The 12,929-nt window shown below is 43.8% G+C and overlaps 1 protein-coding gene across 1 annotated transcript in view; it reads left to right on the plus strand.

Annotated features, from left to right (window-relative positions):
• Positions 1–12,929, plus strand: part of LOC141009856 (melanopsin-A-like) — a 46,006-nt gene that overhangs the window by 13,901 nt on the left and 19,176 nt on the right. Inside the window, exon 2 of the mRNA XM_073482584.1 lies at positions 12,499–12,641. Coding sequence (XP_073338685.1) covers positions 12,505–12,641 — 137 coding nt within the window. The 5' untranslated portion in view covers positions 12,499–12,504. The remainder of the gene's footprint in view (positions 1–12,498; positions 12,642–12,929) is intronic.

The raw sequence follows: 12,929 nt of genomic DNA on the forward strand, positions 1-12,929 counted from the left end.
ATTTTAGTTGAAAACATTAGAAAATGATCATCAGACAGTTTTGAAATGATGATGTCTGTGTTGCAGAGATATCTACTGAAGTTAGCATGCTAACCTGTTAGCAAAGCAGAACTCCTGTGCTAGCAGCATAAACACAAATACTCCTGCTGCTTCAAGCTTCCAGTGTGGACCACTAGATGAATGGCTAACTGCGCTAACTAGCTAACAGCAGCCACAGTTAGCAGCAGTTAGTGGTTAGCCTGGCGATGTGCTGCCCTCTGTTTGTGTACGAATCCGACAGGTGGCCAATTCTTACATATCACACCTTTAATGTTGAGGCCCGTACAGGTAAAGTCTATGTGTGGGAAACACTGAAGTGTGTTTGTTCCACGTCGCCTCAACAACACGCTATTTACACCAGACAGACGAGCTTCAACCAGTTCATAATCCAACCGACTGACCCAACCTTTGTCAGGTGTGACATCACCCTCAGGTCCACAGGTGGTGCGCTGCTTATGTCCTGTTCTGATGGACTTGGTGTCACTGTGCAACAGAAAAGTGTGGTCAGTGACGAGGTGGAGCAGGAAACACTGCAGCTCATCACTGTTCAGCTCTTCTGTCTGGAGGCTGCAGGATGAAGCCTCGTTTTGATGCGCTGCTCCTGTTTGTCCTGTTAAAGTTACTACAGACATAACACTTCCTGTGTCCATTTCAAATTAAAAGCACTCTGATGTTTCATTGGACTGAACCCTTCATTTCCTCATTTCTTAACAAGGCTTTTATTGTGAAACATTAACAGGAACATGTTGTAAAGACTCAATGACACTGAGTCTTATTTTATTTCTCATTTTGATGTTAAACTTGTTGTTGAGACGACTGAAGACACCGGGTCACAGTTGTCCTGATGGACTGTAGAGCTGCCTCGCTCTCATTCATTGGTTCTCATTATGTTCCTCCTGGAGGCGGCTGGGTCTCGTGCAACATCTAGTGGTGAAACTCGGTATAACCGCTCGGTCTTAAGCCTCAAACCAAACCAGTTTAACATTTTAAATCAGCCCGACCCTGCAGGGGACGTTACTGAAGACGCTACAACATGTTTAAACTGGAAACATGGAGAAGATTTAAACGTCACTGTTGGACCAATAATCAGGTTTGTTTATCCTGTAATAACTCTGAGACCAACCTGAGCCTGACTGATCTGAACTGATCAGACTGTCCTCACTTCACAGGTCAATAACACACACACACACACACACACGATTTCAGCCACATCAAGCCTATGATTTGAATTTTCTCCCAGTTGGACTTCGGCTGATCCTGTTATAATACAAAGTGTGTGTGTGTTCATTTGGAACATGCTGTCCTCGTTTGTGTGTTTGTTTGTGTGTGTGTCTGGATGATTCAGGTGTGTGTGTGTGTGTGTGTGTGGTACATACATGGCAGATTGCCGGTGAGTGTGTGTTGTGTGTTTGTGAGGAAGGTTTGACTGTCGGACCTGGAGTTCTGGAGTTTAACGCTGGTACACTGACCCGTCTGTTCTGAACCAGCTGGAGGCTTCAGAGCTGCTGAGTTCTGCTCCGTCTGTCAGGAGGTTTATTTATTCTGTTTTTATAGTTTTCATGTTCCCCGATGCGTTCGCTTAAATCTGAGCAGAAAAAACAAAATCTGTTGCTGATCACCACAAACAGTCAGTGTTGTTCATGAATACTTCACACTGCAGCTTCACGTTCCTTCAGGTTTAACTTCCATTTCATGTTGTGACATCACGGTGCTGGTCGGGCTGAGGCACAAAAACCTGAAGAAAATATCTGCTTCTGTTGCCACAAACAAGGCTGGACATGTCCTGATGTCTCAGGTCCAAGTCCTGATGTCTTGTCAACTGTATCGAGTTCTGTCACCACAAATATGGCTGTAAAATGTCCTGATGTCTTTTTGAAAATATCTAGTTTTGTCTCCACCACCACGTGTATTGAATGTCCCGACGTCTTGTCACAAATATCTGGTTCTGTTACTACAAACGTGACTGTTAAATGTTCTGACGTCACAGGAAAAGTATTTGCTTTTGTTGTAAAATGTCCTGATTCTTGTACAGAAGTGAGCATGTCCGTGATTTGTGCGACCCAGTGGTCGGTGTGACACTGTTGTCGGTGTCGGTGTCATCCCCGGTGGTCGGTGTCGGTGTGACCCGATAAGTCGGTGTCGGTGTGACCCGATAGGTCGGTGTCGGTGCGACCCGGTGGTCGGTGTTGGTGTGACCCGGTGGTCGGTGTGACCCGATGGTCGGTGTTGGTGTGACCCGGTGGTCGGTGTCGGTGTGACCCGATAGGTCGGTGTCGGTGCGACCCGGTGGTCGGTGTGACACGGTTGTCGGTGTCGGTGTGACCCGATGGTCGGTGTTAGTGTGACCCGGTGGTTGGTGTCGGTGTGACCCGATGGTCGGTGTTAGTGTGACCCGGTGGTTGGTGCCGGTGTGACCCGGTCAGGTGTTCAGTGCCCACATCCTTCCTCTCCTACGACAGGTTTCTGGGGGCTTCGCTCGTGACCTCCTGCACTCTTTGCTGGTTGCCAGGCAACTAGCACCTTGAATTGGCGTGTTTCCTGTAAAGTGAAGCTTCAGACAGAAGACGGACGGATTTAAAGGCTTTGAGGATTTACTGTGAAGAAGCTGCACGAGGGAAATAATGTGAGGAATGAAGCAGAGTCAGAAAACACGTGCTGCGATAGACAGATGATGGAAAGTTTAAAGATCAGACGCTCTGAACGTTTTTATATTTACTGTATACTGTCAACACATATTTCACATGCTGCTCAGTGACATTGTTCCTACAGGAGGAGACAGAGGACAGATGTGTCTCCTCACGTCTGACATCCTGAATGATTCCTCCATGTTTCAGATCCCCGTGAGACGAGAAGTGACTCAGTGTTGCTGCTCAGTCAGCTGTCAGCTTATAAATCTACGTGACTTATATGAGAAGGTGATCAGGAGGAAACCGCTGATTCAGCCGGTCAAACGTCACTTCAACTAAAACACTCAAAAATGAAAGTAATAACATAACCAGGTAAAAAACAAAGAAGTAGTGAGAAATGCAGTGACACAAACTGTGAGAGTCAAACTGTCACATTTTACTAAAACACTAAACAGTAACCAGTGTAGACTACCTCTCTGTCACCAGACTCCATTAACAAATGTCTCAATGTCTCAATTTAGTGAGATGCTGAGTTAGGAGAAACCTCCTCCTCCTCCTCCTCATCCTCCTCCTCCTCTTCTTCCTCCTCCTCTTCTTCCTCCTCCTCCTCATCCTCCTCCTCCTCCTTTTCCTCCTCCTCCTCCTCTTCTTCCTCCTCCTCCTCCTCCTCCTCTTCTTCCTCCTCCTCCTCCTCCTCCTCCTCTCACTGAGGGCTGATGGGAACTAGAATTGACACATCATGCTGTCTTGTTCTTCTTCCTCCTCCTCCTTTTCCTCCTCCTCCTCCTCCTCTTCCTCCTCCTCCTCCTCCTCCTCCTCCTCTTCTTCCTCCTCCTCCTCCTCCTCCTCCTCCTCTTCTTCCTCTTCTTCCTCCTCCTCCTCCTCCTCCTCCTCCTCCTTTTCCTCCTCCTCCTCCTCCTCTTCCTCCTCCTCCTCCTCCTCCTCCTTTTCCTCCTCCTCCTCCTCCTCCTCCTCTCACTGAGGGCTGATGGGAACTAGAATTGACACATCATGCTGTCTTGTTCTTCTTCCTCCTCTTCCTCCTCCTCCTTTTCCTCCTCCTCCTCCTCCTCCTCCTCCTCTTCTTCCTCCTCCTCCTCCTCCTTTTCCTCCTCCTCCTCCTCCTCCTCCTCCTCTCACTGAGGGCTGATGGGAACTAGAATTGACACATCATGCTGTCTTGTTCTTATTCCTCCCATCATGCTCCTGTCACCTCGTCGTTTCATCACCATGCTGATGGTGGCTGACCCGACGTCGCAGCAGAGCTGCTGAACCACTGGGAGACAGACAGTCAGAACCCGACCGGCAGTATAACGTCTCAGGGCTGCAGGTCTCTGCGAGGTCTCGGGGTCTGTGGGGTCACTGCAACACTGATTGAGGTCACGGGTGGATGAGCAGCGTCCGTGTTCTGTGAGGTTAAATTACTGTTTTTATCAAAGGAGTCTGGTGGAATTGATGAGAAAGAAGATGATAGAAGAGCTTCAGTTCCTCCTCACTACATCCCACATGTACAGCAACAGGCGAAGTAATGCTTCGTGTCCACAGGGGCGTCATCTAACGCTAATGCCAGGGCCCGCTAGCAACACAGGCTACACCCTCCGACAAACAGGCATCAACTCTCTCCTGTCCAGACTTCTGGCCTCGAGCCACAAGTTTGACAACCAGCCTCAGTTTGAGGAGATTTCACGACTTTGAGACGAAGCAGGAGGCCGAACGCTACGAGCTGCACTGTGATGAGAAAACCAAGATACAGAGCGATAAAACACACGAGCTGTGAGACTTTAATTACATCCAGACTGATTCTCACACACACACACACACACACAGCTGTAATTACAGTGTGCAGTAAACTGGGTCAGCTGCATATAGAAAAGGTGAACGATGTCATCGTGTTGCATAATTAAAGTCGGACCGGTTCCTGTCTGATCCACTTCACATCCACATCAGGACGACACCTCCCGTAAATAATGCTGCGTTCAGGGCCCGCTGGAATGAGTGGGAAAAATTTAAAAATGTCCTGCAGCGTTTACACATTCTTCACGGTCGTTAATCAGAGTTTGAACTTTATAACAGGAGATATATTGAATGTATTTCTCATCTTGACATGTTAAATAATTAGATTAATTCTTTAATTTTTTTGAAATTCTCTTTTTATTTAGAAAGGCAAACTTCCATCACATACATCAGTTACATCCATAGTCATTCAAGGACATAGGAAAGGATGGATGTAGAAAGTTTAAGTGATTTGTCCATACTGCCCTTCTGGGGTTTTCTTTTACGGACCACTCATTTTTCAGTTGGGAACAAAACAGAACCGGGGAGCGCTCCACAGGTTCACCCAAAGCACAAGTACATTCAAATGAAATCAGATCTAATTGGTTTTATATACTCCATTTTCAACTTTGAGGGAAAAAAATATCTTCTCTATAACATAAATCTCATAGACAACTTCAGTCCAATCATCAATGGTGGGAGGTTCTACTTTAAACCATTTCCTCGTGACAGATTTTTTACTGGCTGCAGTTTTTTATCTTTGATGTTCCATGTTTCACACAATATATTGCCCAAATACATAGTTTCACATTTAAATGGAATGTTCACATTAAATACATTTTTAATATGTTTGTGGCTCTCTTCCCAGTAAGGTCTTATTGCCTGGCAGTCCCAAAAGATATGGAAGTGGTTGGCTCCATTAGACCCACAAAGTCTCCAACAAGCGTCCCCGCTGCCTTGATATCGTTTCTGAATTGGTGTGATAAAAAATCTTGCAATGTTTTTCCAGCAGAACTCCCGCCATGTGTTTGACCCGGTTGAGAGCCATTGTAGCTGGCATATTTTATCCCAGCTCTCTTGTGTGATCATTACCCTTGCTTCCTTTTCCCATTTTTTCTTTATGTGTTCTGTATTCTCTTGTTTAGATAATTGTATGGCATTGTATAATTTGGAGATAATTTTGTTGCACGGTCCGGGCTTAGTTAATGATAAAAATACCTCCATGAACCCTGACTCACCTTTTCCTAACACCTTTTTAAGATTTTTGTTAAAATAATGTCTCACTTGCGGGTACCTATGAAAATCGTCTCCTCCCAGACCATGGTCCTTCTGTAGGGCTTCAAAACTCTGAAACGCCCCTTTGTGGACAAATGAATAATAGGTAGTTAAACCCTTTGTGATCCAAATCTTAAATCTGCCGTCGATCCTATTTGGTGTAAAGTCTGAATCATAGGCACACCGCCTCATAATTTTAGATGCGTCTTGTAATCTGCAAATTTTGACTATTTCCTGCCAGGATTTCAGAAGACTGCTTGTTATAGAGTCTTCTGGGATCTCCTGTTCTCTTTGTAGTTTGTTGTCACTTAGTGGGGCTGTTATTGGGATTCCCTTGATCATCGTGCCTTCTAATTCTTTCCATGCTGCAGTGGATGATGGTGAACACAAGCAGACTAAAGGTCTCAGTTGGACTGCATGGTAGTATTCCTGTAAGCAGGGAAGGCCCATTCCACCCTTTTCTTTTCTTAATTGCAGCGTCTTAAATTTAATTCTGGCCCTTTTCCCTTGCCACAAATACCTCGCTATTAATCTGTCCCATTCTAAGAACTGCTTAGATGGTATTTTAACTGGCAAACATTGAAATAGATACAGCATCCGTGGAAGAATATTCATCCTGATTGACTCTATCCAGGAGCTCAAACTTAAAAAGGGAATGATAGTCCATCTATGCATATCAGACTTTATCTTTGAATTTAACGGGCCATAATTAATGTCAAACAGTCTCGAGAAGTCCCTTGGTAATGAGACACCCAAATATTTAATGGACTCAGCATCCCAATTCCAATTGTACATACTCTTAATTGAAGATGGAGGGTTGTAGTTAAATGTTAATACTTGAGTTTTGTTAATATTAATTTTATAACCAGAAATTAAACCAAATTCCTCTAGCAATTTCATCAGTTTTGGGAGTGTCTGTGTAGGCTGTGTTACAATAAATTGTCAGCAAATAGGGCCAGTTTCTGCTCTCCAGATGTCATTGTTACCCCCTTTATATCTGACCTCTGCCTAATCAATTGACTCATGGGTTCTATAAACAAGGCGAAGAGGAGCCGCGACGCACAACACCCTTGTCTTGTTCCTCTTTCCAGAATGAATGAATTGGTTAAATCTCCATTGATTTTAATTTTAGCCGTTGGTTTGTTGTATAGTGCTGCAAACGTGTCGATTATAGTTGTATGGAAGCCAAATTTTGAAAGTACTTTATATAAAAATGACCACCTCACTGAATCGAATGCTTTCTCTGCATCCAAACTTAAAATCAGCGCCTCCAGTCTTTGTTGAGTGACTTGTCTCACAACGTGCAGTGTTTTCCTGATACTATCTTGGGTCTGTCTTTGTCCGACAAAGCCAGTCTGGTCTTTATGTATTAATATTGGTAATATCAGTTCTATTGGTTTAGATAGTATGGGGGCGGGGGGGTTTGTTTTCCAATACCCAGTTGAACGTCTTTAATAATGTTGGAATTAGTTGATCTTGCATTGTTTTGTACCATTCTGTGGGAAAACCATCTGTCCCTGGAGACTTCCCCCCTTTCATTCTCCTGATTGCTGATTGAATTTCTTCTTTTGTTATTTTAGATATTAACTTTCCGTTTTGTTCATCAGTGATCTTTGGAAGATTTATCTGGGCCAGAAAGGCATCGATCTGGTTGTCATTATTTGTCTGTGGTTGGGAATATAATATTTTATAGTATTTTTGGAAGCACTGTTGAATTTTCTCCGGACTAGTTTCTATTTCATTTGTTGCGGAGTTTCTTATTTTATGTATATTTCTATCCGCTTGTTGTTTTCTTAATCTATATGATAGAAGTTTCAGTGATTTTCCACCCATCTCATAGTATTGTTGCTTTGTAAAAAGGAGCTTTTTTTGGATTTCCTGAGTTTTATTTCATCTATTTCTTTTTTTAATTTTATAATCTTACTTTTGTTGTCCTCTTTGAGAGACTTTGCATGTTCTTTCTGTAGTCTCTTCAAGTCTTCTTCCAATTTTTTAAGTTTTTGTTCTTTAATTTTCTTATCATATGAGGAGATGGCTATTATTTTGCCCCTAATCACCGCTTTTAATGCATCCCAGAGAATGGGTGGGGTCACTTATTCATTATCGTTATTTTCCAAATACAATTTCATTTCATTTTTCAATTTATCTTTAATAACTGGGTTATTCAGGATGTTTGAATTCAGTCTCCAGAGAGTGGACTTCTTATTATTATTCAGATGGACTGATGTATAGATGGGACCATGATCTGAAATAGTACTTCCCTGTCATTATGTTCTGATATATGTTCGTAATCTACAGCACTGGATATCAGAGTCGCCACTCCTCTCCGCCTCCCCGACCCATGAGAAGAAAAGTAAACATGTTTAAATCCTGATTTATTCAATTTAGCATGTTCAGAGTCGTTGAGGTGTGACTCCTGTAAGAAAGCAACTTGGATTTTATCTTTCTTTAATTTTGATAGGATTTTTCCCCGCTTAACTGGATTGAGTACTCCATTTATATTAAATGATGCTATTTTTAAAGACCTGTTTTGCATCTATGTGATTCCCCCCTCCATCTCACTCAAAAACCTGGTGCGCTTCCCCCTCCCCGCGAGAACCGGCAGGGAATGAACAACTAACATATTAATAAACATCAAACTGAACACAATTTGTCCGTATGACTCCCTGTGTAGGGGTCTGTTAGTCTGACCCTGTTGAGCCACCCAAGGTGGCTCGAAGGGAAAAGTCTCCCTCCTCAGTCCGGCGGGAGAGGCCCTTACCTGCAACAGTCGCATGGCGAAAAAAAAAAAAAAAAAAATCGAAAGTGAAAAATTAGGCCCGAACGAACCAGTCTTTTCAATAGTGGATCTCCACCACTAATTACAGTCATAGTACAGTTCAAGAGATTTCACAATTAACTCCGTTGTCCTCAAGGTGTTGCTTAGGTCCTTTAGGTCCCGGAGGGGGCCGGTGATGGTCTCCTGTAGGCTCGGAGCTTCTCCTTATAGCCTGAATCCCGTCCGGCTGTGCCCTTCGTTGCTCGTCTATCCACTCTCCTCCAGGACAGCCGCTGCACCTGCTCCATGAGCGTCTCCAGAGGTCTGGTGGTTGTCATGGTGTAGCCTCTTCTCAGCAGGTCCTCTGATGCCTCCTCTATAGTGTCATAGGTTTTGGATCCGTCGTCGTGTCTCACGCGCAGCCTGGCAGGGAAGAGGGTCTGGAACTGGACTTTGTTTTCCTTGAGCACTTTGCGGACCTCTGTATATTCTCTTCGTTTTTTTGAGTATTAGAGGTGGATAGTCGTGATCCAGATTTATGTGCTTTTCTTGCCAGGTAAACCCCCTCCTCTGCCATGCCTTGCGGAGTAGTGTCTCTTTTGTTTTAAAACTTAAAAACTTAATTATAATGGAGCTTGGCGGCGCATCCACCGGCGGCTGCGGCCCCACTGAGCAATGGGCTCTCTCAATCTGCAGGTCAGGCATGTCATCAGTTAGCTCGAGACCCTCGCGGAGTAAATTCTCCACAAATGAGGCCATCGTTGTTGATTCCTTCTCGGATCCCTCCAGCACCCCATAGATCCTTATGTTCTCGTGTCTGGAGCGGTTTTCCAGATCCAGCAACTTGTCCTCTAGCTTGGTGTGCAGCTTTAGCATAGCCGTGATAACTTCTTCTGTGTTTTGGATTCTCTCTTCTGCTTTCTCAATTCATCCTTCAGCCTCTTCCAGTCTGGTATTCATCTTTACAATTTCTTCTTTTATCGTCTCTAATTGTTCCTTTTTTTCTTGGCGAAACCCTCTTAGTTCTCGCAGAATCACTTCCATGTTGGCCATTTCTCCGCACTGCACCGCGTTGTTTGCTAGCTTAAACCTGTTAGCTGCTAATTATTGCTGCGCCCCGCCTTTCTCACCCACCTGTCTTCGGACAACGTTTACTGCTCAAAGTGGTGATGTGGCTCTTATCCCCTTTCTCTACGCTTTTTGCAGAATGATTTACTTGGTTTGTTTGGGGGAATTTCTCCAATTGCTCTGGTTCAACCGGGAGCTCTCTCGCTATGCGGCCATCTTGACGGTGTTCCGACCAAAGGTCTAGATTCAGTCTTTTCATCTCTGGATGTTGTGGTCTTAAATCTCACTGCAGCTTTTCTAAAAAATTGCAATGCATGTTGATGTTTTGTGAGAGCAACAGAAACTTGAACGATATGATAAATAAACTGGTGACAAGAGTCCAAACAAACGTACATACAGAGAAAATCTAAACCAAGACAACGAGATGAGTGATGATGAAACTGTGCGGAGGAGACTCTTCTCTGCAGGTTTGTGACCCTCCATCTGTTGTTTTAATATAAAACTATAAAATTATAAAAACATTGATCGAAAATCAAAAAGAATAAAATAATGACAGTAAAGACACGTAGACGTGGAGCTGAAACATGACAGTCAAACCAGAGACACAGTGATTTTATTTATGTTTTTATTTTAATGATCATTTTCATTCTTGCTATCAGTTTTTAAAAAGCAGAGGGTTAGGGTAGGGTGTCCATAAAAATCATAATAACACAACCTTCAACACAACTAATGAACAGAAACATCAACACGATAAAGAAACAACCAGCTCAGATTCTTCTTCTGTTTTTATATTTATAGTTTTATATTTCCCAAAATAATGATTCATATTAAATGATCCAGTGATCCCAAACACACACACACACACACACACACACACAGTGTATAAGCATTCATTAAACATCAGTGTGACTGTTGGATGAGAGAGAAAAATGACCTCTCAGTAAAGTCACACAGATAATTTACACATGAAGCTGAACAGCTTCGTCTCGTCACGAGTCTGTAATTAAGTCTCCTTAACGTCCAGCTGGACATTCAGCTGAACGTCAGCGTCCTGCAGACATCACGTGAAGAATTACAGCCATTTCTCAAAGTCCAGTTTTAAAGAAATACATGACAGATAGATGATGATGATGAATCTGTTCCAGCAGTGTTTCACAGACGTGTTGTTCAGCTGTCAGAGTCTTCAGGACTCACATGATGGACTGAAGTGAAGCAGCTGTCAGTCTTCAGGACTCACATGATGGACTGAAGTGAAGCAGCTGTCAGAGTCTTCAGGACTCACATGATGGACTGAAGTGAAGCAGCTGTCAGTCTTCAGGACTCACATGATGGACTGAAGTGAAGCAGCTGTCAGTCTTCAGGACTCACATGATGGACTGAAGTGAAGCAGCTGTCAGTCTTCAGGACTCACATGATGGACTGAAGTGAAGCAGCTGACATTCAACTTATCCGTCAGCATCGTCCTCACTCCAGAGTTTCCTTCAGAGCTCAGACGACCTTGAACATGACCGTCGCTGCGTCACTGCCTCTCTGCCTCTCTGACATACACGTGACAAGAAAACATGAGAACATGTGGACGGGTCGGTCCAGCTCCTGAGAAGTGATGATGCACTCAGATGCACCTCATTTCCCGTGCTGGGGGTCATTCTTCTGACTTTAATGTGTTCATGTGCAGCGTGTTGAATCTGGAGGCAACATGGACGCCAACAGAAGTTGTTCTGTGTTTTATCGCTGAGTGTTTAAACAAGGCGTTGACAGCTGTTTCCTGTCCTTCAGGGACAAAGACAAGCGAAGGAAGTGACACAATGACGACACAACAACACGTGAAGTTTCTTACTTTCAACACAAAGTTCATTTTCTTCACATGACATCAACTCAGCAGCTCGTGTACCAAAATTATCTCTGACTGTCTGAGTTGTTGCTTCGACTCGAGGTGTTCACATGTTCACGTCGAGTTTCCAGTCTGAAAAACGTGTTTCTGATAATTCTGACTGCACATGTAGAGGACACAGACCGAGTATCTGTGTCTATTATAAGACGTTAAAGATGTGTTCAGGTGCTCTCGTCAGTACATTAAATCTGGCAGCAAAGTCAGCTGAAGTCTCGTAGTCCACAGAACATTTCTGGAGCTTCACAGTAAAACAGAGTTGCAGCATTCTGCTAAACAACTGAAGCAGCTGGAGATGATTTAAACATCAGATGTCTCCATACAGCTCGTCTGCTGTGATCACAGAGATCAACCTGATCTGAGGAGATGATATTTACTCCCTGGACGTGCAGTCGAGCTCGTGCTAACAATGTTAGCTCAGCAGCTCCAGAGATACAGATAAGTTCTTTTCAAAGACTTGACATCATCACAGGCCAGACAAAATTAGAAACCTTGAACCAGAACCATAGAAAATACTGCTGATAACACTTAAACCAGTCATTAGCTGTTTGTGTAAAGGAGCAGAGGAGGAGTAAAGACCTTATATCTGTATAATACAGTATCTGTATGTATGAATGTGCTGGTTGGATCCTTCATGATGTGACTTCAGACTGATCCTCTGTGAGTCCAACAGCTCTGCTGGGCGAAGCTGAGGTCCTGAATGGTTTGTGATGCTGCGCTGCTCTCAGTTAATGTAGTGACACAGTGGTGAAGTGGATGTAAACAGTTGCTGCTGATGACGTGGAAAACATTGTGATAACGACGGTTTGTTCACAGACTGCAGGAACATTCATACAAGCTTTAATTAACATGTTTCCTGTCCCCTCGTCACACTTCAGTGATCCTCCCTCAGCGTCATGTCCTACTTTTGTCTTCAGCAGAACAGATTCAATGTAGGATTTATTTGTTGGATATAAAAGTAATTCACACTTCTCACAAATATCCTGTTGACTTACTTACCTGGAGTGTGATTTTGACGATTGTCCTGCAGCATTGTCATGTTTATGTGCCTTTGCCTGTTTGTCCTCCAGGTGGCGATGGCGCCCGAGGCCCCACACCCCTTCCCCACGGTGGACGTGCCCGACCACGCACACTACACCATTGGCTCCGTCATACTCGCCATCGGCATCACCGGCATGGTCGGCAACTTCTTGGTCATTTACGCCTTCTGCAGGTAGGACGACTTCCTGTGCCCAAATATGGTTCACACTCTTCCTGTGAGCCTTACGCTGCCTTCAGGAAACGATTGGAAAGTTAGAAACTGCAGCTTCCCGAACAACAATGTGAACTTTAACACTACTACTGTTCAATAATGCAGTTACTGATTGTTCAACTGTTATTTTCAGGCTGATCATAATTTCAATCATACATTTTATATTCAACTACAACATTTCAGCAGAATTTAATAAAAAACAAGAATATAGTTTTTTTGTCAGTTTTGTTTATCTGGAGACACATTCAT

The sequence above is a fragment of the Pagrus major genome, chromosome 15 (assembly GCF_040436345.1).
Source record: "Pagrus major chromosome 15, Pma_NU_1.0".
Lineage (NCBI taxonomy): Eukaryota > Metazoa > Chordata > Actinopteri > Spariformes > Sparidae > Pagrus > Pagrus major.